General features: G+C 33.9%; 1 protein-coding gene across 1 annotated transcript; it reads left to right on the top strand.

Moving 5' to 3' along the window:
• Positions 1-26,819, top strand: LOC127870059 (uncharacterized). The gene is made up of 13 exons (XM_052412717.1): positions 1-504; positions 3,621-3,698; positions 5,707-5,824; positions 6,832-6,936; positions 7,301-7,455; positions 8,718-8,837; positions 14,493-14,627; positions 19,144-19,252; positions 19,487-19,891; positions 20,288-20,407; positions 21,281-21,411; positions 26,089-26,154; positions 26,610-26,819. Exons 1-13 carry the CDS (start codon positions 1-3, stop codon positions 26,817-26,819), a joined length of 2,256 nt encoding a protein of 751 aa, XP_052268677.1.
• The last annotated feature ends 509 nt before the right edge of the window (positions 26,820-27,328 follow it).

The following is a 27,328-nucleotide window of genomic DNA, read 5'->3' as shown; positions in this document are numbered from 1 at the left end:
ATGATCCAGGAAATACTGAAGTTACTACGCAGGGAGTACATTCTCATGAACATAATGCCAGCGGAAAGTGTACGACCTCGGTTGGACAGATATGCGGTGTATTCTACCGACGACGAAAGACAATCCGTTCATTCCGAACGCAGCGAAAGCCTGACACTACAGGACTCCGGTTACGTCGACCTGACGTACGTCAAAGAGACATGTCACACCGGAAACGGAGACTTTGTCTCCCCTTCGTCGCCGGCAATATCAACTACAACAACTGACAAGTGGGGTTCTTACTGGTCAAGGCGTGAGCGGTGTTGCTGTTTTTGTAATTTTGTTATTTCTATCACCCTGGTTGTGTTAGCTACGATTGTAGTGATGGCTTCCAAAGGATTGCTTGAGCTTAAACAGCAGCCCACTTCCGGTACAGCCGCGGAGAACCGGCAGTACACGTCCGAACAAGAAGCTAATGTGGTAACGCGGCAACCTTGCACGACACCTCGAGCAACGGAACAAGCGGTAAGCACTTTTTTCATATTCATTGGTCATTTCGATGTAATATTTATTGTACTGATTATCTGTGCTCCGTTGGCAAGAGTAAAATATAGGTATCTGGAGAGAAAATGTATCCGGCTAGTTAAATGTTTATTTTATCTGCACATAGTTCACAAATAATGGATGTAGCTGGTAAAGATTTATATTGTATAAAAATAAAGACGTATTTTCAGCCACTATTTCTCTTAAATTCAACTTCCACAAATCAGGAAGGTAAAGGTCGACTTAACCTATCGTAGTATATCGGCCACCTCACTGCTTGCGTCAGCGTCTTCGTCTCTGCTTTCTTATTAAGTATCTGATGAGCAATAATGAAGCGCTTATCTTAAACGAATGACACAATTCCACCACATCCGTCTGTCATTATGAAGCATATAATGGTGTTAATAAAACTGTTAGCAATGAGTGGTTTAGTGGGGGGGGGGGGGTATTCTTTACTATAAGCTGTTTTCAATCTCTGTCCCTGATAAATCGTCTTAGTTATTACCAGTGAATTTATTAAAACTAATAACCGTTTAGCTTGCCTTAAAACCTAGAAAATAACTGAATCTACCTGCAGTACGTCTGTATGGATTGGTGGTTGCACCTGAAAACTAAAATACAGTTTGACCCATAATGTAAACGGTCTTCGTCGGTGATGGTCGATCTTCAGTCAATACCATCAACTCATCATAATATGTTACCACTTATTATTATTATTATTGTATTTTTACAACACTATGTGTTTCTTAAAATATATTGTTATGTTTGTCTGCATTTATATAATTTCATAGTTTCTAAAAAATAAAATGTTTTTTATTCTGGCCTGCTGTTTATGAAACTATTGGACAATTAGTATTATTCTTTATGACATTTTACCGTGTATCATAATCCGCGACATTAATACTTCTCATTTACATTTAGCCATGAAGTCTGCATTGATTCAAACGTGTGTTAATATAAAGGGGAATGCTTAAAAGCAAATAACAGTCACGAATATATAATCGGACTAAGGAGATTATTGTATATTTGGTAATACGTGTATGGTTAATTTAGCGACTTTGTCCAGATATAATTGGTTATTAGTGTTGCTTGTATACGGAATGAGTTCATATTTATGCAGCGAATAGCAGATAAAAACATATAGGTATGATAATATGTATTTGAATAGTTGACATTATAATTCCTACGAAGAAACTTGTGAACGATATTTAAACTAAGCTCTTGTTGGAAGCACCTTTATTGTGTTGGCAATTATGACATTTACGGACTCGAGTAATAACCATACATATTTAATATGTGTTCCATTTTGTCTTCCTATGCGATGAGAGACTAACGATAATTTATTTCGCAATGCATCCGGCCATGGTATCACTATAGTAAACTAGGCTTTGTTCTGACATGCTTTTGTAATTTACGCATTCAAAATGTTATGTCACAATAATAACGATGTATTGGAAATTAGTACTTGTTTTACTGCATTTGAAATTTATATCGATTTGTGTAACTCAACATTGCCAATATGCTAACATTTAAAAGTATTTATGTCAAAGAGTATATAAATTTTAGAGCTGTTCAGACAGTTTGATTTTATTTATAAAGACATAACGACCAACATACACATATATGTTGGCTTTTATAGTTAAGATTATATTGACGATAACTAACTGCCATTCCTATCCATCTGAAAAGCGTATATTATGAGTACTAAAGACCAATAATAATACTTGCGAGCTAGGTCGTTACAGTTTGGTTCGGTTACATGTAGTAATTTATAAAAGAAATCAAATTTTTATCAAGTTTATATTAAAATAGAAATTGTGAGTTTTATCCTAAATAATAAGAGGCATATATGTCATTTGTATACTGCTGTATCGCCAATAAAAGAAACAATAACGCTATTATGTAAATGATTTTACAACCGACCCATTGTGTCAGTCTTATAAAAATGGGATTCTCATCCATCGCTATTATTTTACCGAAAATGTAATAAGCATTAATTATTGGAAATGATTATCGGCTCGTCATAAACGTAATATATAAGCGTTGGCACAGAGGAATAAATACAACGGAAACGAAAATATTAACACAATAAATGAGCAATATAACTATCAACACAATTATTTTAGCTATGCAAGACACACTAGTCAAACAAGTATGCATACCCCGCCCCCGCCCCCCCCCCCCCCGAAAAAAAAACATTAACAACAAAAGACTTAACATCATGAAAACAATATCAGTACCAAAAGTATTCGGGAATTTTAGTTAAGGTCAGGTAGCCATGTTTTTGCGCCATGTAGAGCTCCCGCAAGACGTTCGGAGGAGTCATTGTTTGCTGTATTAATGACTTCAATAGTTTGTTTGTGTGGATGCAGTAGAACGTATCATCAAACTTATTTTATTGTGTTATATTTCAGTCTGCATAGGCTATAAGCAGCAGAACTATGTTCTATCTTAATAGAACATATTCACGATCTGTTTAAAACCTAGTGTTTTGTTAATTTATGTACATATATTGTATAGATGAACCGTATTTCGTTGCATTCCAATAATTTTAAAACAATCATATCCCCTATCATTTAACTAAAAAACAGCAGCTTTCGACACTGGTATTCTTAAAGTATGTGAGTGGCATATACTCGCTTAAAGTTTAAGCATTATTTCTCGGACACTGTGATGATCCCAGTTTAAAGTTTTTTATTTTTATTGTTCTGTCATGAAAGTATTTTACAAGAACACTATTGTTTTTCCTTAATTTCTGTAGCTTAACCTTCAGCTATATTAAGGAGCCCCAAACCGCCCGCTTCAGAATTATTCACAAAATATTTCAATGAATAAATAACAAGACCTCATTGCATCACAGTAATAATTAAATACCAATGAAAGGAATTCATTTCAATAGTATAACAAATTTCTATCAACTGTTTGGATGCGAACTAGAGTTTCACAAATGTAACTTTCTGACGCATGATGGAATGAAATGACGAGTATCAACAACATCTCATGATTGATAAAAAAAATACAACAATTTACTTAATATGACGACTTGCGTGTGAAGCTGTTTATATATTTCAATATGACATTGTTTTGTCTTTCCTTAGATATGTTCGGACGACAATTGTACCCGGCTTACTGCAGCATTACTGAGCAACATGAACACAAGCGTCAATCCGTGTCAGGTAAAAGCAGTTTTACTTTAATTGTATAAATTAGGGATGGCAACGAATACCGATTTCGGTATTCGAATATTCGGTCACCCTTCCGAACGAATATTCGGATATTCGGTCAACATCTGTTGGAAAAAAGTCAACTATGTTTACCGTACCATTACTCCATGAATTCTACTTTCGTTTTTACCGGAAGTTCAACGGAAGTGACTAAATATTGACACAGCGTTGCCGTCGCTAATTCGAAGCTGATTTTGTTGATTACTTTTTATTGTAAAAATTGAATGACAAAAACTGTTTTTAAACTATTAATATCGTACATCAACAATAGAACGAGAAACATAATATTACATGACGACAAAATAATTACATGACAAAACAGTTAGATCTACATATAATTAAAGCTGAACTTAAACGAATTATGAACATAGCCACAACACACTTTCAACCTGTTTAACAGACTAAACAGTCAGTCTTTTAAAGTTGCCACGTTTAAAAGACACTTGGATCGGCAACTTCTTATCGGATGATGTCGTGAAATACTTTCAAGCAGCGGAAGGCGTAGGTGGCATTTTGCTTGGACAGATTTACTTTATGCGTGTAGAAATTATAATATTTTCAATTAAATGAGGGTGCAATACCAAAAACTTTTCTTTAAGTATAATACCTGATTGAATATTGAGTAATTAATTAATGTTTGGACCATGCGATACGCAAATACTCATTAGAGGTTGAGTAAATTATTTTGGACAACGTGATTATAACCATACGATCTGTTTTGTTTTTCACACCATGTCGGCTCTTTCTTTACTCATTTAATCTTTGATCATTTTAAATGTAATTCGAGTTATTAGATCAAGACGGGTCGGTGTTTTAATTGACATACGGTCTTATTTGTTTTTTTACACAAATTGGCTTTTCCTTTACTCATTTAATCTTTGATAATTTTAAATGTAATTCGAGTCATTTGGATCAAGTGCAGGTCGGTGTTTTGATTGCCGACGCGATTTGCACCTATCATAATTTTGACACAAAGTGTCTGGCTTTGTTAGCGGGATTTATGACCGGTATACTGTCATCACCATAGCGACGCATTATCGCGCCAACCGGAATAAACATTATGACACGAGGAACAACTTTTTTGACAATGTTTGAAGTAAATTTTACGAATACAAAGTCTTTGAAATTACTCGATTTTTTATTTTTTCTTCCGAATATTCGATTCGGAAAACAGTATCCGAATATTCGGTCCGGGACCGAATATTCGGATATTCGGATATTCGTTGACATCCCTAGTATAAATGAACGTATAACTATTTATCAGTTTAGCTTACAATGATATGTTGATATGCCAAAAAAGCAAATACTTTTAAATGTAGTGTTGTGTACGTTTCGACCAAGTTCCTTTGCCTGCATTTTAAAATAGAACAAGGAATAGATTAATAAAAAAATCGAATGAATGAGGCATGAGTGAACCTTTTCTTTTTTAAAGTGTGAAAATCGTTCGGTACTGAAAACTAATATGTAGGTCATCATAGGTAAACAAAATCTCACCTGAAACCACGAGGTCAAGGGCTTTACTATTTGTATGCAGCTTCGTATTGAAGTCCTCTGCGAAGTTTGTTCAAATCAATCAAATTATTCAGTTGGAAAAATTCTACATGTGTAATATTGGGATAATCTATATCGTTCAGAAGTTATGTTCTAAGTTTGTTCAACTGATGTCTTCGGTGTCGAAGATAATTTTAAAGAACTGTCATTCCGAGATCAAAAGACCCTTGCATCATATGAACTTGAGTTTAATATGTGCTATGTGAAATTATAGAAAAACGTTCACTACAGATTGCTAAAATCTTGCCACAGCCGAGGTTAAACTTTAAAAAACACTTATTATTCAAAGGACTTTCTGCTTTAAAAGCATGTTTAAAAAATCCTAAGTCGAGCAATCTGTGGGCATCTTAATTCATAACATGTTTTCCTCCATTATATCAAACATTTTAATAAATTCATTCATTTGAAGGATTTCTATTCGTTCGCCTGTGGGGGTTACAAAAGGACAACTTTCCTCACATGGGACAGTCCCAGAATGCGCTCTAGCCCGGATCTCGTTCTGCAGAAATACTACGGCAGAATCATGGGTAATTGCTTCATAGGTATCTAACAATGTACTTCGTGTGATAACGTTCTCGTTACTACGATGTAAGCCACGTTGTGAGAAATGGAGCTTTATGGTGACCTATTCGAACAGATTAGCTCAAGATGTGCCTCTGCATCCGTATACTTTCCGTATTGTCCACTAAGGAGACCTCTAAATCTTTCGTGAATAAAGCGAACGGGTGAGCACTTGCCAAGATTGAACGCATTTGCGCAACATGCGGGCCATAGTAAATCTGTGTTATGGATTTTAACTTTTAATGTATGGTTTTACATCTAATACACCTTGTAAAAAAGCGATGATTTGTCGGACGCATACGTAATATCATCTAAAAAAACATGTATACATGTTTACAGTATTTTTAACAAAACTTATCTTATGTTATGCGCATATTTCAAACAAATTACAAGTACTGTACAATGCTTAAACCGTTGTGCATTCCATATTGTCTATATGTTTTTTTTAAAACATTCGTTTTGTAAATACCACCATTTAAACGCATCGTAGTTGGCTTAGTTTAAACATATTTTATTTCATATAATATACAAAATATACATACATAGTTACAATTAATTTACATGTTCCGAAAATGGATTAGAACGAAAGACCAAGTCATGTTTAGTTATTCTCCGTACATAGTTTTTGCAGGATTGTAACTTTACGATTCAGTGGGGGTATAATTTTTTAGTAAACATACGATAAGGCATTTAAACAAAACAAGGAAAATGGTAACATAGAATGAAAAATTTTCAATAAAATAAACATTATGTTAAACAATTAGAAGAAGCGAAAAAAGACATTGAGAGTTAGCTTACTGTATACTTTGTAATACAAACTTCAAAGCTTTGAAATATTTCAGATTGCGTGATAACACTTTCCTGAAGTCCAATAATACAACGGCATAGCCATGTGTTGCTTTTTAAAATTACAAATTACATACAAACGTTTAACAAATTTAAATCATTATAACTTGTGTTCAATACGACTTAGACAATCTGGCGGAGGACGTGCAATCACATGACAGTAAAGAGGTCAAAGACATCAAGATGATCTATCAGTCCTGCATCCAATTCAAAGGCGCATCTCAGGATCAAGGTGCATATTCTTTTAAATATTGGCGATTGGATCAAACAGATTTCTGTAATGGTTTCGTCATAGGTTATTATATATGTCAAAGTATGATAGATCATCAATATTTCTTAACTGAACAACCGAATTTTAATTATACTTTTAAATGGTTATATTTATGAACTATTATCAATGAAAGTTTTTTTTATGTTATTTGTTTTGCGAGTGTTTGTGTTATGTTTTAACATTTGGACTATTTGTTCTCAATAGCTTCAATTTGGGCTTCACATTTAATTCATAAAATATATGATATTTATTGAAATGTATTATAACAGTATTGTGCCAACAGACGCATAGTTAAGTAAAATTTTGTACTTGCGTTACATTACAGTAATGAGTGTGGTGAGCGATCTCGGTGGTTTCGAGTATGGGCGTTCCCCGAGATCACATGACCTGGACCTGTCCTCTTTGTTGTCGTTAGCGTTGCTAAGATACGGCGTGTCTCCAATGTTCCATATTGACGTGACTCACGCGGGCCATATTGGGGTCAGTAAAAGACCATTGGCATCTTCCATGTTAATATATGCTCTGAAATAAATACTTATTCATTGAATTGAAGCTTATCGGAATTAGATGGTAAGACTAACTTGTGTTCAAAATCGATCAATCTCCATGCATGTATAGATTTAAACACATGAAGTCCATAAAATATGTTTTTGTTACTTTACTGCATATGATAGATTTATTGCATTTAGTATTTATTGCATTATATGCATTGTAAGGATATGAAATTATCCAGCCAATTAAAATGCTTATCAAAACCTAAGTAGAAAAAGCGTCTTGTTCGGTCAAACTGTTCATCTTTCTGTTTAGTAAATATTGCATTATACATCTGCCTCTACGCCTTGGTATCGCAATCGTAAAGAGCGTTGGGAGATTTCTTGTTGGAATTGCTTTTGTTTTTCCTCCTCAAATACTACTATATACTTTAATTCGTATTCTTAAGGGATGACGTTTTAAAATTGACCCCGTAGAAATATTATGATTTTGTAATTATAAAGAGCTTATTTAAGGTTAATTAGGTATCAAAGAGGCTTTTTTAGAATTCTCTGGGCGGACTACTATTAAGCGATTCTCACACTGTTGAAACACCTTGGAATGACAAACTGTCTTTATTTATATATTTATAAACACTCAAAGTAAATTTTATTGATAGTATAGACTTTTAATTAAATTGCACAAAAATTGTGTACAGCGTTTTTTACTTTTGCAAATTTGCTTGAAGTATGTAAGAAAACGGATACTACCAAACTATATTTATTTAAAGGCTTTTATTTCTAGTTTTTCATCTTAAGAATAGTTATCTTATAACAGTAAGTTATTTATGAAATTGTTTTGAGAACTATATGAAATGAATTCCGTGCTCAACTAAAGATGTTTTGCATAAGCATATACTAGGACTGCATATTGTGAAAGACCTGGGAAAAGTGACCAGTTTTCTTTGTTATGAAACAATACCAATTGAAACAATTTTAAAACTAGATTTTTAGGTTATCTACATTTTACATTTTTGAGAATACAATCGCGTAATAGATATCCAGGATATTGAAAAAAATTGATCATTTTATTTCAATGAGTGTATGTGTAGACCTCTATAGTAAATTAAATTCCGTACCGTAAATAATTAATATCCGCGTACATCAATGAAAGCAAATAGCAAATAGCAAAATATTATACACGTTGACCAAAGCTGGTAAAGAGTTTAAATATTTTTTGTATTTTAAGACTACATGATTTTTTGTCTCCAGTTGACAAACCGGTTTTCCGATAGATGGTTGGCGGAGCGGCGAGAGGCAGGTCAAACGACACAGAGGTACCGATTTTTGCTTCCAAGCGACTTCCTAATGCGAAACGAGAAATCAGATCAGGTAAAGAGGGTTGTTCCAACAGGCTATGTTTTTGTCTCATATATCAATGTGAAGTCAAATATAGGATATTATATACTAAAATAATGGAGTATTTACTGCAATTATACAACATTACATATCAAGATTAGGTTGATTATTATAACGCTCGAACCTTCCTTTCAAGTGCAATTTTTAGATACGTTATTTGACTGACATTGTAATTTTGGTAATTTAGCGCTGACACGACTAATGATTTGAGTGACGGAACACAATTAGGTATCCAATAGGCTGATGAATGTTCATATGCCTTCCAAAAGCGGACAAGACTGTTATAATAATAACTTGAAAATATTGCAATGCATCAGACGACTGATCTCATTTGCAGTGAAGTGTTTGGCTTCAGCATTCTTAGATAGGTTAAAATTAACATATCAATAGTGAATAGATTGTCTACATTCCTTTCGAACAGGTCGAACAACTATTTCGGCTCCTGTCAAATTAAAAATCAAAGCACTGAAAGTACTAGTGGGGTGATTTTGCTCAAATGTTTGACCGTAAAAACATTATTCAACGTGATGCCAACCAATCACCTTTGTTGAATAAAACAGATGGAATTAAGGAAGGGGTACAGTCTGTCAACAAAATATATGATTTAGCTATTGTGGTTAAAAGTAAATGCTGCTTTTTAAAACAAGTCATTGTCGTACGTACCAATTCATAACTGCGAAACGTTTGTGAATAAAATGTTGATTATTATCATTTGAACTGGTAACCTAGGTTTTTACTCTAATATTTATCTGAGAGTTCGTTAAGACAAACGTTGTCATAAGGTTTCTATGTAGATTCAATTATTATTCATATATATATATTCAATTAATTTGCTGGTTTTTAAGTCACACCGATACATTGTAGGTCATATAGCGACTTTATGGGAACAAACACATGTTGATAATGTTCTACTGTTAGGACGGACATATACCAGATTGTTTTCAATACTTGGAAAAAATTAACGCAACTAAATTAGCTGTTGTGAAAGTGACAACAACAACATGTGTTTCGTGCGTAAGGAAAAAGTTCAAAACTGGCATGAAAAGCACGGGCGAAGAGTCATAAAATAGTTATAAAAAAACTGTGTAGCGCAGAGAACATTGAGATGTTTTCTTTGACAGTAAAAAATGTAGCGCGTGGTAATTAAATTGTGTCGCCCATATCGCGAACGCAGTTGATTTCTTAAAACGAAAGAACATAAATGCGCTGTATCGATTAAGTGCAGATAGTTCAGTATTGAACCGATATGTCGTCGCTGTATACACCTTCCATGAGGACTTCGTGTTACTCAGGTGCTAATGCCACAGTGAAAAGACGTTGCCATAGATGGAACGCGCTCATCGGAGCTATTTTGTTTGTGAATGCAAAATCTGGATGCAAAGTGGTTAAATGCAGTAACGGACTACATTCTTCAGTATACGTATATTATGTTACCTATGGGGCGAATTGCAGAAGGCAGTCGCCCCAAAAACGACTGATTTCGGGTGTTGTCAGGATTTGAATAAGTTAATACACAAATAATCAAAGTACTGACAGTACTGGTGTGACGATGCTTTTGAAGAGGATTGATATAAAAGCATTTATTTAAATTTATCTACATCACCACAATTGTGGATGTGGGTAAGACAATTTTGGGTAGGAAAAAATTGGGTAGGAACATTTTGGGTAAAGCAATTATGCCAAAAAAAAATAAGTACGTGAAAAGATTTGGTTACGAAAAATAATAATTTATGGGTACGAAAAAAAAATTGGTTACGAGCAAAAATTTGGGTACGAAAAAAAAATTGGGTACGAAACAAATTGGGTACGAAAAATGTATATTACGAAAAAAAAAATTGGGGGTACAGGGAAGAAGTTCTGTGGGGAACTTGATCCTTTCAGCGAAACCGGGAGGCGGGTTACATTCTCGATCAAATATAACAAGAAATATCTTTAAAAAGGTATTCGACGTGTATTTTCTGTACCACTTATCATAAAAAACTGTCTGTTATAGTAAAACATTTGTGGGTTATAACATTACGTTTCAGCATATTAATTCAGAACTTGACATGCTCTTAATTACACCATGCTCTTTAATTTCACATGTATATCATACCAAACTTAATATTTCGTTGTTTCCTTTCCTAAGTAATGATGCTATGTGTACGGACGTGATTTCACAATCCCATGTGCATGAACATATACTTTTTCTCTTTTGATTATTGTTCTTTTTCTCTAATTCAATAAGCTTAGGCATGTTTGTTCGTTAAGTACGGCAATACTTTCATGATGATTCCCGATCGAAAGTGGGTATGAGCACATAGTAGTAAGAGCACTTGAATACGTGAGTTCGCCCATGAACACATGGTAAGGTTAACTAAATCTCCGCGATATGACCTAATATGTGTTTAAAACAGTAAACAATAGCCAACAAACGAATTAATTGTCAAACATAGTATGTGCACTGATGTGGCTCTGTAATTTATGTTTTAAAAGTTTATTAAATATGCAAAATGAGAAAGCACGCAGAAGAGCTTGAATCACAGATTTGATGTTGCTATTATGCTGTTTATATACCATAGTCGCTACAACGTTTACAAATGGCAGGTTCGAAATAATTCGTTTTCTTTACACTCATGATCGCGTTGAAAGTTAATTATACACGTTTTAATTCGCAATTTATTTACTGAATCACGACAAATGTCAAATACAATACAGAAAATGCATAGTTGTTTCATTGATCTATAAACATATAATGGATTGAATATAACTGATTTAAAATTAACATTTTCAAACTATAATTAAATTTTTTCCCAGAATAGGCTGTCCTATTTATAGCTGAGCTTCCTATACCTTTATCAATGATAATCAGCGAGGTATGCCGATTAGAAAAATCGAGCTATCTCAATCGGACTGGCTCGGTCTTTTACATAGGTTGCCATTGTGAAGATTTTTTTCATGATATGATAACTTAGACGATGCTTCGCAGCATCGTCAAAATGCATTTAATACGTGTTTTCGTTAGCGTTTTACAAATAAGATAAGCCACACATATTAAGTACTATCAATATTATACCGGTAATATATATAATATCATGAATATTGATAATAACTACATACTTGATCATGAAACGTTTATTAAGTATTCACCGTTTTGCAAAAATTAAATATTAAATATAAGTATTGAATAACACGTTTTTTTCTAATTTAAATCTGAATTTAATCTTAATTCAAGATTCTTCGACATGAAAGTGAAACAAATGTGTGAATGAATGTGCTTATGTTTGCTTTAAATAATGTTTTTAAATTCAAAATTCGAAATTCGTGTATATTTAATGATAAAACGTTATGCTTAAACAAATAACCAAATTTAAATACAAAATTATTGTGTGTGTTTAAAAGCCCGTAAGCACTCAAAATCAACGAATATTTCGAATATATATTTCGAAAAAATTAAGTTAACACATAACAAATGTTTCATATAGCAATTGCCAAGATTTCAACGCTTGAGGAGCTCCGGAAACATAGATTTAACAAGAAACAAAATGCTCTTTTTTGTTGTTCGACAATATATTCATTATATCTGCATGTACCACTCTCATATCCGTGTGTCGTATGAACAGATTGCTACATAAAATAATAACGAGCATTTTGTATCTCGTTTAATCTATGTTACCATACCACATCAAGCGTTGACATTTTGGCTATTGCTATAAGGATCACTGATTTTTATGCCCCCGAAGTAGGGCATATAGTGATCGGACTGTCCGTCCGTCCGTCTGTCCGTCACACTTTGCGTTTAGGTTTCGAAAAATGTTCATAACTTCTATGTCGCTTCAGATAGCAATTTCATATTTGGCATGCATGTGTATATGGACAAGGCCTTTCCATACGCACACAAACTTTGACCCCTGTGACCTTGACCTTGACCTTAGGGTCCGCGTTTGGGTTTCTAAATCTGCGTTTAGGTTTCGAAAAAAGCTCATCCGAAATATTTTGCGAAATATTCGTTGATTTTGAGTATTTATGTTCCTAACAAATGTGTTTATTTTAAGAAGATCATAAATAGTTTAACACGCGTTTGTTGCCTCTTACCTCTTAATTTAGAATGCCATCAATAAAAGAAATGAATAAGAAGACGAAGTCAATGCAATCATTTAAAATATCTGAATTGAACCACGTAGTATCTCTTTCGTTCACCACCAACCCGACCCGGTACCGTTGGCAAACATTTTGTCACGGTTTCATGGGTATTTTTCGGCACGGGAAGAACCGGTTTTCCTATAGTTCAGGAATTTCATGAAAATTACCTTTATAAGGAAAAACTGGTTGTGTTTTTGGAGAAAATATTCAACGGCTAACACAGATAATTAAAAATAACATATACATTACGGTGACATATCCGTTACAGCTTAATTCGAAGATTCAATGTGCGTAACGTGTTTCATGACACTTGATTATCGCTCTCTTATTTATACGAAGGGATGGGAGTGTAAAGAATGTGCGTGTTGATTTTAAGCATGATGATGATTTTAAGCATCAATGCTTTGTGTAAATATGCCGCATATTTATGGATGTTTACAACAATAACCTATTACAATTTAACATATTTAACATCAAATAATGAATGCTGTGGTCAACGAAAGAAAATTACAACTTTCTGAAGAATGATAACTTGAAACAGAAAGGTACAAGACAACGCTAAATCATCGTAGGACGCCGTGAAAGTATTATTTGATAAAAGAAAAAAATACAATCAATACCATCAAATTGTTCTATTTATTTAGATTATAGTCCCATTTATAAATCATGTACACACATAAACTCAGTGTTTATATAAAATCTAAATCAGTTATTTTATCTTGCAATGTTCTTTTCTACACCGTCTGTGAATCTATATAATAGTTTTTTAAGGGGCCGTCCAACATATGTTGGCATGTCTTAAAGCTTGTCATTAACTGCTTTAAATGCTTTATATTGAGTAATTTAAACATTTGAACTAAAATCTCCAGTAAAAAAAAAATAGAATACAATTTAAAAAAAGAAGAAAAAACGTTAAACTCCACAGGGCTTGAACCACTGATCCCTAGAGTCATGGAAGCTTGGAGTAAAATGTCTCTCGACTTTACTACTCGACCATCCACGCTCAGGTCAAATGTGGAGGTATTTTTTAACTATATAAGCAATCCTCGTAGTTTCCCAAAATATCGATTCGCGTCGAACGACGCTTTAATCTGTTGGAGAGTTCCTTTAATATTCCGTTAAAATAAACTACACCTTTGATCAATATGGACGTGAGAATAGCAGTCTCTAATGGATGAATTACTGTTTTCTTTTTAGAACAATTTTGTTTGAGCTTATGTGGGAACTTTATATTACGTAAATGTATATTGTTCCGTTTTCACTCACGGAAGAAGAGTGTGGCAATAGCTACAACGTTGCTGAAATTCGCTAAAAAATAAAACTCTCGCCTGAATGAAAAAGTAGCGCTTTTAAGAAAAACATTTCAATGCACAACGGTTTTATTTTATTTATATATAAATTGCAATATCGTTTAAAAAATATTTTTATCATTGACGTAAAACCCCATATATGCCTTCAAACTGTCGCCCGCAACATCATCGCTGATGCTTTGTCTTCTCTTCCCAGATTCTTCAATCGTACAAGAGCTTCATTGGCGATATCCTTGCATGGGCGCTTGGTGTCAGCGACTCGATGAGGGAAGATCTTGACTTCCGGCTGATGGTTGATGATGTATATCATATTTGGGTATACATCCAACGGGTAAGCGTATGACTAAACGTTGAAATTGGTTAGTGGTTTTGTGGTGTTCCGTTTAGAATTTGTATTCATCCTTAGTTTTTTTTATTCCTTTAAAATGCGGTCTATTGTTTGCGTTTGAATCATGTCCAATCAGCAAACCCGGTATAAATGTAAGCCATTTACTTCAAATACAAATATGTTGAAATCAGTTTTGATGGACGGTCTTATGTAATAAGCTTCGAAACGACGATAAGTCAAACTTACCTATTAATTTTGCTTCAAACTCATCTATTTATATTATTTTTTCCAAAATTAGTGAATAAATACTTTTGCATGTATTTACGTATAATATTTTTAAAATTGAGATTTTATTTTAATAAAAAAGCTGTGCACATTTTAAAGCACAACACTGTAGCAAACCTGCCTTTAAGTATTTACTGAAACGTTATGAGCGGATAATATACACAGCTCGCAAGTCTTGCTAATATATTTAAGCAACTCGTCAGACCAAGAAACAATCTGAATACCAACAGAAACATGTGCAAGACTATCCATCGATGTATGCATCGCGAAAGCATGACTGAAAGCTGTGAAAATTGGACTGTGATTTGGAACATACATTGCTTGTTGTAAATAATACACGGAATGAAAATACGAAACCAGAAATTGCACAAGTATTTAAACTGTGTCCAGCTGCCATTCATCTTCCAATGCTCATCATCAATACACTATATATTAAAACGTTCATATTTCAAGAGAAATGCCTGTATCGTGGTGAATGTTAAGGAAGCGTGTGTAGCGTAATTACACATCGTTCGTGGATAAAACACACAGTAACAACCAAAGTTCATTTCTGTTTTCATCGAGATTTATTTCTGTTAAATTATTTCTAACACAACGCTTCTAATGTTCATTAAGTACCATTTTACAGCGCGGCGGCCAACATGGCCACCCCGTCGAGAAAACGTGACAACTCTCACCGCAGACTTTCAAAGTTCACCGCAGAATCCTCTTCTTTCAACAACCACACAGCATTTCATTATCAGGAAAATAAACATAAAATTTAGATATGTCTTATACCATTCTCGATGGGATACTGTTACTCTTCCCCCGATTTACTAAACCCACCCCTTCGAATAACCCTTGTTGATTGGATGGATCGCGCATGCATCTATCACATGTCACAGCAGAATATGAAACCTAACACTTCTATAATCGATTATGCAAACCTTGATACACATTCGATACACATTCAATCCGAGCTTGTATCCGTATGTACCTTGGGAAATTCGAATTACCCTTATATAATTATCATATCTGAATTATGTATTGGTTTGAAGTAATGTTGAGCAACGAGCCAAATTGTTAATCAAGACCATGTCAACAGATGTTCCCGATAATTGAACTACACTGGAGAAATGAAACCATACTTCCATAATCAATTTTTCAAACTTCATCCTAACATTGCATAAACATATTATTAAAATATATTCTTATAAATATCCATCATAAGAATAAACAATATACATATACCGTTATGTCACACGTGTTATGATCACGTTATTAATGTTATAACGATTGTGCAGAATTCGGGTTAGTCATTAAAATTCAATGATGAGCAAAGATTGCACTTTGGAATAGCAGAATCAAATGGCTTAAATAATACCACGCAATTTAGATGCAAAGAAGGAATGAAGTCATAACATTATTTTAATATGATGAATTTGATTTGCCACTCATTTGCCTGACGCGAATGCATTTAGGAAGGAAATGCAGACTTTATAACAGTTATAGGCGCCACAAACATGAATATATGCGTACACAGTCTGCGTATTACCAAAAAAACTATGTTGGGTAAACACAATAATATGTGTTTCATCGTGCTTTATGCAGTCTGCAAATATGGATATTTATTTATAATACATACCGTTTATATTAATGGCTAATTACAATTTCTGGAGTTCACAAGATGTCGTTTTATTTGGTCAATGAGAAAACGAAACTCCCTCGAAAGGGTCCGCGATAGGGAGACAAGATAACTCAGAAACCTGTATTGATAAGATGAAGAAATGCTATAACTGTGGTGCTCAAAAGAAACTCCCGACTGGTATTAAGCTGCCTATTCGGTCGTTCCACGTGACTTAGCGATTCTTGCGTTAAACTTATAACTCCGTCCATTACTTGTCTCAAACGTGGTGGAAAGTTATTTGATGTTAATGATATATGGTGTTCTTTCAAGATCAATATATGGTTTGTTCGCTTGTAAAGCAATTACAGAGCAAAATATGTCATCATGAGTGCCGTGGCGAAATGAACCTTACTACCATCATATAAAATAAGATTAAACTATTTTGTAATTATAGTTTGCAATTTGTCATACTAGGGATCCAATTTCAAATTATACAACTCAGCTATGTTCAAACGTTGATATTAGGATTAAGCTTCATATGCAGATACCTTGTACCAAGACACCCCCCAATTTTTATTGCGTATGGAATGGGTGGAGGCATTGACATGATGGCATTATTTTGTTGATACGGATGACAAACAAGTTGGTTTTAGTATTGTTGTGCGCCAATACCGATAGGTTTACTCGTAAAGGTAGCAAATATGTATCTTTGTGGGTCCTATGAACAAATCTGCACAAAATTGTTATGGGCATCCTTAACGCTATACTACACACAATATGTTGCAAAGAACGTTTTACATATTGCTTAATTGACGTATGTTAAACAAATGCAAACTTACAATTTATTTATCAGGCCTACACTCGGGGAATTTCGTCAACATTTGATTTTCTATTTGCAAGCATAACAATACAGGTTACCTGTACTCCGAAATCATCGAATTCCATTTGTGTTTCCAGAACACTACCCTCAAAACAGTTGTAGAACTTTTGCGCATACATCAACAAATGCCTCGTTTAATAATTAGTCTTACAATACGACAATTTGTGAATTTATGATATCCAGTATCAGCTGTTTATGTCTCATTACACCTCCTGAAATTAACAAAATGTCTTCCCAATTGCCACGGAGACATTGGAATTGCTCTCAAGAGTATTCGCGATAAAATGATATGATAATTCGAATGTCTTAACTGGTAAGGCGAATAATTATTTGTTAAATCATATGGGAAATGTTATTATTGTGGATGTGACGTAATGCATACTATCGGATATTACAATTATAAATAAATTTATGAAACATAATTATGTATACATATACATAGATTTTTAGAAATTATTAATCAATTTATTTGTCATTATTTTGTTTAAATAACAATTGAATTTTGGAAAGTTTTGTACAAATAAAATAATTGCACTTTATTAATCATGAATAAATCTTTTATCATAACAGCCATAATTATAGAAATGGAATACTCGGAGTTTCACATTTATTACTAAGTGTTTACTTTTAAAAATATAATAGTATTATTACAATGATATAATTTTAATAAAAATATTTCCAAAAACGCAAGAAAGAAAAAGCAAATATGTTTGCATTAAAATGCCCCAGGCCGTCTGCCTTGACTCAGGTATATTACTCTAAATTAAACGTCAAAATATCTTGTCAGCAAGAAACAAACGGATAAAGTAATTTAGGCTATTCCTGACCACGAGACGAGATTTAATCGTTAAAATAGCGATTCATGCCAATCAATAATAAGCACGCGCGGAGACGAATACTATTGCCCAATCAATAATTGAATAAAAGCTAGTTTAATTTTATGCACATTTATCTGCCAATTCAAATGTGCATGTTTAGTCGGATTATACACACTCTTCGCATAGATTTAGATGTGAACGGACCGACAAAGGTCCAATCATGAAGCTGTATTTATCATACTTAATCACGGATTAATTTGTGAATATAGAATTATATTTATTTGGAGAAATGAACTGTATATAAAGAAATTGAAATGGATATTAAAATGGACTGGAATTCATCTATGACTTTGTTGTTGTATAGTTCATGCCATGTTATTATACGAATGAAATGACAATAGGACAATCGGACTAATTTTCCATATTCGCCACGTTATAAACTGCAGTTAATACGATTCAATTTATTACGGAAAATTGCGCATGGCTTTGTAATCGAACGATTATGCGACAGTCGGCGTTCAAAAGAAACCTCTAAGCTGGTAACTATATACGTCTTCGTTCGTTTGGCATTTGCGACTCCTACGGCTAATGTATGATTCCGTCCAATACGTGTGTGAACCTTGTGGTAAAGCTTTGTGCTGACAATGATATAATTGGATGCTTTATTTGGTTTAGATATATTGCCGTTTCCAATTATCATGTGTTTGTATTAGAGGTAAACATAAATGACACCAAGAGCACCAAGATTACGGTGCATTTAAATTAAATCTTATACAGCATTTACATTCCTTATATTGGGTATTATAAAATGTTCGTCACATATACATGTTACCGAATATGCCTCTATTTGGTCTCTAAGAACTGCAAAAAATAAATAAAACATACGTAGCCATTATGAGATCGTTTAACTTGAGCTTTGTCTTAATACAGGCTTTCTACGAAGAGGATGCGCCGGTCAAAGGAAGCGATTTGTATACGTGCGCGTCCCCTGTGCGTGTGGAGGAGCTCCAGTACCGATACAACTACAACATCAGCTGGAGTAACCTCCTCAACTCTCTGTTTAATAAAACTCAGTTTAGCCACAACTATACCATATGTTTTACGTCACTTTCTACGTCAGTTAGTGATGTCATCTCATCTTTTCCTTTTGTAACATTTAAACGTTATATTATCTTGTATGTGCTGTTAGAAAGTGATTTATACTACTTATTACCAAAAGAAATTCAGACCTGGATTTATATGAAGCATATGCAACGTGCCTTGTTCGATGCAGATGTTTCTCATAACGAGTACGCATGCGCGATACATATCTCGCGACACCTGTCGTTTCATTACTTGTTCTCCAGTGAAATACCTGCAGAATTTAGTAACGCCTTGGGGCAGACGTTTAAGGAACTTGCCAGCAGTGTGGAAGCGATAATTCAAGATTTATATTGGATGCCACATAAGCAAAAGCAACACTTACTGACTGTTCTAAACGGACTATATTTGCAACCGGAATGGGTCGTAAATGGTGTCATCATGAGGTTAGGACAATTAGGGAACGTGTCTGACGATTATTGGCGCAATATGTTGTTGATGACTGGTTACAGCTCCCGAATGTACCTCGTTGGCAACCCGCATAACCGCCTCTCAACCCAGGGATCGAACATTTTCTCTTTCAACGATAAGGTGCTAGGTATGTTATGTGATATTTATTGTAAAATACGTCGTTATGCTATTTGTAAATCCGTTTTACTAAATGTCTGTCTCAATGATGTTCTTCAATACTACTCAGTTCGATGTAAAACTAGTGTTTAATATGTGTCGATAGTTATTTCAAACATATATATTTAACTTAGGTATATCCTGATCAAATCAAAGTGCGTTTGCTATATTATTATAAAAAGCATATAACTTTGTTGCCAATCATTTTGTTATTGGAAGTTTTGTGATTGTTTGTTTCAATATTCTTATATGTCAATATGATTTGAATTTAAGCAAATTTCTATTTTCATTAATATAATAAATAATTGAATAAATCAAGTATTACGAGTATTAAGAATCTTCTCTTATTTATTCTTCATTTCAATAGACGTTTCGTCGGCGATCACTCAGCTTCCGTTCGTCGACGCCGGCGGGTTGGCCAGTCTCTGGTTCGGATCCGTCGGCACACAGATGGCTCAGAGTGTTGCGCAACTCTTCGACATTGACGGTAAGGATTCGTATATAGTCTAGGATTTGTATAAGGCCTAGAATTCGTATAGTGTCTAGGATTCGTATATAATTCCTAACAAATATCTGCACGCAATCCTTTGGTTCTGTGTATCATGTTACTATTTGAAGATTTGAACGATAAACATTTCATTGATTTCAGTCATGATGGATCTTTTTTTGTTTGCAAATTATGCGCAGAACAGACCAGTTGAATAAATGTGTACCTGTGAGATGAAATAGTCAATCAGCAATATTTGCATATTTAGTGCAAGAAAAGAAAACAGAATGGGTGACTCTTCAATTGTGTCTTTTCTAATTAAAAAAACGAAATAAGTATTAGCTGAATAATAATAATATTCGAAAGAAATCCGATTTGGGATTCTTAAAAGATTGTGTTGCATTTCCTGAACGTAGATACTTACTTGATTTTGGTGTAATTTGGGTAAAGCTAATTTATTGCCAGGAATATCATTTCAACAAATTTGATGTTGACAATCTCATGGTTATGAAAATTCCAGACACATTACATCAGCACAGTTCATTTCAAGTCATGACAGAACGCAACAACAATAAGCAAACAACGATTTATATCTCTTTAACAAAGGCGTTCACGGTACAGATGGTCGTGTTTAACGATTATAACTGTGTATAAATGTTTGGTCGTATGTACGTACTTCTTTAAATATTGTATCATACACGTAGCCATACGACTTTAAAGCACGGATCCATAAACAAGCCGATGTTTCTTTACCGCTTTATAGCGCCACATTGGATATTATTTCGTCCGTAGATAGCCATATAATTACTTCTTTGAATAATATATGCTCCTAAAAGCAACAACACGTTAACGTATATTTTATCGTGTGTTTAGCGCTGTTGCGGTTACTGACGCAAGAGAAGATTGACCACAGGGTGGCACTGACTCTCGCCTTCCGGTCACAGTGCCTTGTGGAGGAGTACAGCAAATATCAGCTCGCATATAGAGACGGACTTCCGGTCATGGTTTGTTGCATGTATTAAGCAGTCTTTGACCTTGTAGTCAAAGTTGAGCTTCTTCAGAGGGGGTAATCATGTGACAAACAAGATGGCGACGTCCATGCCGAGTCAGGTATTTTTCGTCGTTTTATACTCTGTATACTTGTATTTTTTTTATTCCGCTCACTTTCCAGCCACATTAGGAAGAAAGTTACTGGCTTTTATTTCATAGTAATATGATTATAGGTGCTACCTAATTTACGGGCAAAAGCTGTTTAAGTTTTTTTGATAACCATGTAATTTTAATAAATATATGGACATGATTGTGTTCAAAATATTATAATTGTTGCAATAATTAAGTAATGCATCCGAAAAAATAAATCTTAAAACGAGTTACATGTTCCAAGCTTAAAGATCTAGCATCTTATTATATTTTTGTTTTCTAGCAACAGGAATTTATAGCTGGTTCGGTGTCTGTGGTATAGTGGATGGGGTGTCTGCTAACTGGCTTAGTCACTGGGAGGTCTCTGTATTGATCCCTTAAGTGGGAGCATTCTTTAGATAACCCTAAAGACATACTATGGCGTACCATTTGGGTTGAAAGTCATGAAGACCTACAAGTTAAAAAGAAAAATGTACGTCGAAGTACAATAATTGTACGTCGACATAAATATAAAATACACTTCGAAGTATATATTTGTACGTCAAAGTACAATTTGTACTTCGACATACATGTTTGTACTTCTACGTACACATTTTCTGAACAGCCAATCAAAACACTAGTCTCTTGAGCCGCTTTTCCTTCAGATTTATTCATAACAAATGTTTAAAATCTCTTTTTTAATTTAGGACAAAATGAATAAAAATATCAGAATGGCAAAAAAACAACACATAGACGTTTCAAGTATTTAATGCATTGAAATAGATGATATACAAATTTGAAGAAGATTCAATTGTTACCTTTTTAAAATTAAAATTATTCTGCATATTGTGAGTATTTATTGATCATGCGGGGCGGAGTATCACGACCGTCCAGCGCATTACCGTGTAGGAAATTCCCAACGGTAACCAAACAGTTACCAAGCATAAACGGGTTAAAAAATAATGTATAATAACCTCCCCTTTGATCGTATTTTGTGATAACCATAACTTGCATGAGTCAGAGGTTAATTCCGCCACGCCAGGTCAATAAATACGCACAATATCTATGAGTTAGCGCTCGATAGTCGCATAATTTGGTATAAGTTATAATAATAATAATGTTTAGTAAATACGCACAATATCTATGAGTAAGCGGTCGATAGTCGCATAATTCGGTATAAATAATAATAATTATAATGTTCAATGTCAAATATCTCTTAAAGCAACAGACGTAAGGTGTCATCTGATTGGCTAACACTGAAGGGTCGGTGAAAATTGTACGTCGAAGTACATTTCCTGTTCTACCTAGTAGGTCTTGTAGACTTTCGACGTCATGGTAGGTCATATAGACACTAAGTACTGGTCCTGCCCAGGAAACAGTTTGTTTCATCAAATGTCTCAAATCAACTTGACAGCTTGCTTAAGCAGTTGCATTTAGCATACAGTACACTGATTTAACATAATCAAAATCATGTGATGTGTGAAATCAATTTTGATTGACAAATTTGACAGGATTTTTTTTAATCCAATTAGTTTTAGACTGTCAAATAACACACACTACGTATTGACAGCCATACCTGGAGCTTTCGTCTGTATATCACTGACTTCATCAGAAGAATGATTTCTACTGTTGGGAAACGTTAACACCACTAATTGTCTCTATTTATTATCAATGTATAATTATGTGTAACAGCATAACAACATACTTGTTCCGCAATTAAAATATTTAATAAATACAGTTATCTTGCAGGTTTCTAATTTTCTTTCGCACGCAAACTATTGTTGAATAGTTTAAATTTTGTCGCCACTAAAAAACTAGCCATTTTGTAGCAATTCTAAAATCACAGTCTAAACTGCATACACTTAGCTCTATAGTTACAATTTGAATGCAAATATTAGAATGCATCATGTTATATCATCCATATTTTTATTTAAACATTCAAATAACACATAACACAGTACATATATAAAAAGGTATGTGGTATTGTGTGGAGATACAAAACACTTCACATCATTTTTTTGCACATAAAATAATAGTTACAAAATAAGTAAAACTAAAACACTGTCATCAACCTACATTTCAAGAATATTTACGTAAATGAAATTACAAAGTGGTGTTATTGTTTCACCTTTTACAAAATTAACATTGCTGGTTTCGTGCTAGCCATAAAACATTTATCATGGATTAACAAGTAACAACCAATTTATTAATTACACAATAGAACGGAATCATATGAATTGCATTATGCATTTACTAAACAAGCTATTTGCTACTGTTTAGAATTACACTATCTTACTCAAAATGATCACAGGTACTTAGTGCTTTTACATACTTGTGGTAAGTTTTGTATCACTAGTTTGACTATTATCGGCAGACAATTTTCGATATACAGACACAATTTGCATGGGAACTTTCAATTTTTTTCAGCATAATTGCCTTCAAATTGATAATTTAACAACCCTTTGACATTGTTTGCACATCTGATCTAATTATACCATAGCTGATTTTTGTTTATAGATAGACATATATAGACTTTTCAAAGTTCTATAAAAGTTCACACATGTTCCATCCAAGTAAACAAACAGAACCAATAAAGATCACCACAGATAATAACTGTGTGTATAGCTTGGAAATTTTGATAGTTCAGAAATCCCTCCTTTGTTGATTTCTGTAAACCAAAACTGTCAGTTTTGCTGGATTGAATGGCTTGTATGATGCCCAGCTCTTGCCTTGGCAGAACAGCTTCTAAAAACGGAAAACCAACAAATATCTTAAAATTTGATCAATAATGCAGACAATTTATCAATGTCTTGTTTTTTGTTGATTTCGAATCTGGAAGATTTTTTACGTAAGATTGTGGTACGAAAATCCAACGGTATCGGATTTTGTGGTTTTAGGCCGTAACTAATTATTTCGAGATATCGGTTAAGTGCGAGCAGACGAGGTGTAAATACGTAAAAAATTAAAGCTTAAAGACTAAAAAGTTAGATCGGAATATTTTTTAATTTTCTGAATAAATGTGTTTCTGGTGGATAACAACGACAACTTACCAGAATATTGCTCATGATCACACGTAAAACTTCTTTCTGAGAGCGAATGGAAAATGCGTCACAAATTCTGACAAATAAACAGTAGGGTGTCGTTATTGAAATACCACGAGAATACTGGAAGAATAGAGATGCCAACTATACTGTTTAAAACAAATAATTTTTTAACAAGCGTTTGTGATTTGTCAGGATAATAATGACAATAAGATATCGAAAAGATCAAAGCAAATAAATTCGACAGAAATCTGAGATTCGACAAAATATTAAAGACGGGTTATGTTCACCTAAATTGTGTTTGGTAAAAACTGTTACTATATGTAGTGAACCAGTCTTCGGCTTATACCCACTGAAGAAGAGCATTCAGGGGAGATAATTGAGTAATGACTTAATTCTGGAACGGTTGCGAAGAAAAACAAATAATGCGAGAATATTAAGTACAATTCGCTACACAATTATGATGTCATTGATATAATTTTTCCTGAGGTATGTATTTACATGTGATTTAGCATATGTCAAAGTGTTTTTGATTTGTTCAAGGTCATAAATAGCATCGCGAAAATATATGTCGCGTGGCAAAATTTTTTGAGACGCATCCCTATATGGTATTCTTATGTAATTTTATTGTCTAAACCATATGTATGAACGGTCAACGCCCGCTTTGCGGGCTTTTGCCCGTAATATTCGCTCTATATCTCGACTTTACTCGGTGCGAAATTTCTTAGCACGATGACCTAATTAGGGCTCCACTAACAAAATTTGCGGGGAGTAAAGTCGAGATATAAAGCGAATTTAAATACGTTATAAACGCTAATCACCTTTTTACGGATATGGCTGGAAAGTGGGCGTCATTTAAAAAATAAACAGAAATAATAAATGGTATAAAACTGCGAAAAATAACCGTCTCGGTATGGACGTCGTCATCTTGACTTTCACGTGATTACGCCCTCTGTTCTTAAAGAATCTAAAATATTTCAAACAAAACCACAATATATGAAAAATGTAACTGCAAACACACGAGTCCATGACGGTTTAATATATCGTTTAAAATTATTAATAAATCATTTTCTTAGATGTTTCGAGGAGCACATGTATTGCTTAGATAGTTGCTATGATTTGCCAAACAAAAACATGATATAGCATTTATAATAATGTCTAACACGTTGTTTTCTAAAATGTGAATAAGATTGTGAAAATGATAAAATATATTTAGTAGATCGTTTACAAATGTATAAACACGCATGAATAATTAATGTTTGTGATACCGTGCAAAGTTTTGAAAGATTTATAATTACATATATTAGCATATGTCGAAAGTATTCTAATAATGCGAATTCAATTATTTTACATGCATTAGATCCATTGTGTGTTTTCAAAAGTACGCCAACGTGGTCCCTGTTTACATAAATTGACCCATATACATGTCGAAAGTACACCAGAAAAGTGTATACAGATACCAGCACGTGTTTTATATTTATTGTGTGTATGCAATGGTACAACCACTGCACCATGTTTCAGCTACGCGGGGATCTCACAAAGAGTGCGAATTTCAAGGACGCTCTCGCGTTGAGAATCTCGTACAACGTAAGTAGACTCGCTGGCTCGTAACCAATAACCCATTCTTAAACTTAAAGGTAAAATAAATACTCATAAAACATGTGCAAATGTGCAGTATTATAACGAAGATATATTCTTTTTTCGTACGAAATTCTGTTAAAATGAATAGTTAATAGTAGGGACGACATCTTGTTCGGTTCAGATGAAGTGTTATTACAAGAATATAGTTGTTTAAATAATTTTGTTTTTCGTTTTAGTTTTAGTCCCACATTAATTGCTTGTGGAAATAATATTATGTGCACTGATCATAAACAAATCCCCCAAATTGCCGATAATAAACAAGTAATTGTACAAGCAATTGAGCGATATTTACGTGCACTTTAGTACAGTTTTTGTTCAAACGGAGAAATGTCATCGGTAAAATTTATAATGTTTGCAAATATCAAGTAAATCGTTAGTTTTTGTTGCCATTATATCTTCAGGCTTATATGAAGAACCGCAAGGAGGGCAAAGGTATCCCCGGACTTCCGCTCTCGGAGGAGCAGCTGTTCTTTGTTTCCTACGCTCAGGCAAGCTTGGGGATATTTGAACAATTGTATTGTTGCAAATTGTATAACACTTACACATTTTATTTACTTCAAACTCAAGACGTTTATGGAGGAAGCATTGTCATTTTAGCCGGGTATAACTAGTAATTGTAGCCTTCAAACAGTAATGTTGCGATACAAGGGATCGAACTCGAACAAACAGGTTTGAAATGACGGACACACTTTGTAGTACATAGGTGCACACTTTGTTAATCGTAAGTCGTTAAACAAACACTAGAACATTTGTATTTTATTATTCACACAATTTACCAAACAAAATGACGTAAGCATGTTTATACGTATTTGCTTACTTATGCATTTTTTGATTATTTACAGAGTTTCTGTGAAAAGACAAACTTTCGCGGTACACAAATGTTTTACATCGGTAATGAATCTCACCACGTACCGGGAAAATACAGGTAGTCTATACTGTCATGTTTCGTTAATATATATAATATTAAATAGTGTTTTGTGTTTATGACTTACCGCATTAACAGCATATGGTTGATATTCTTTACTTTATTTCTATTTACAACCACCATTACGAATAGTTTCAACGCATTGGTGATGTAACATACTTTCAGGTATACACGTTCAACATCCGTTTCGCTGTG

Source organism: Dreissena polymorpha, chromosome 2 (genome assembly GCF_020536995.1).
Source record: "Dreissena polymorpha isolate Duluth1 chromosome 2, UMN_Dpol_1.0, whole genome shotgun sequence".
NCBI lineage: Eukaryota > Metazoa > Mollusca > Bivalvia > Myida > Dreissenidae > Dreissena > Dreissena polymorpha.
This window is presented reverse-complemented; position numbering and strand designations above follow the sequence as displayed.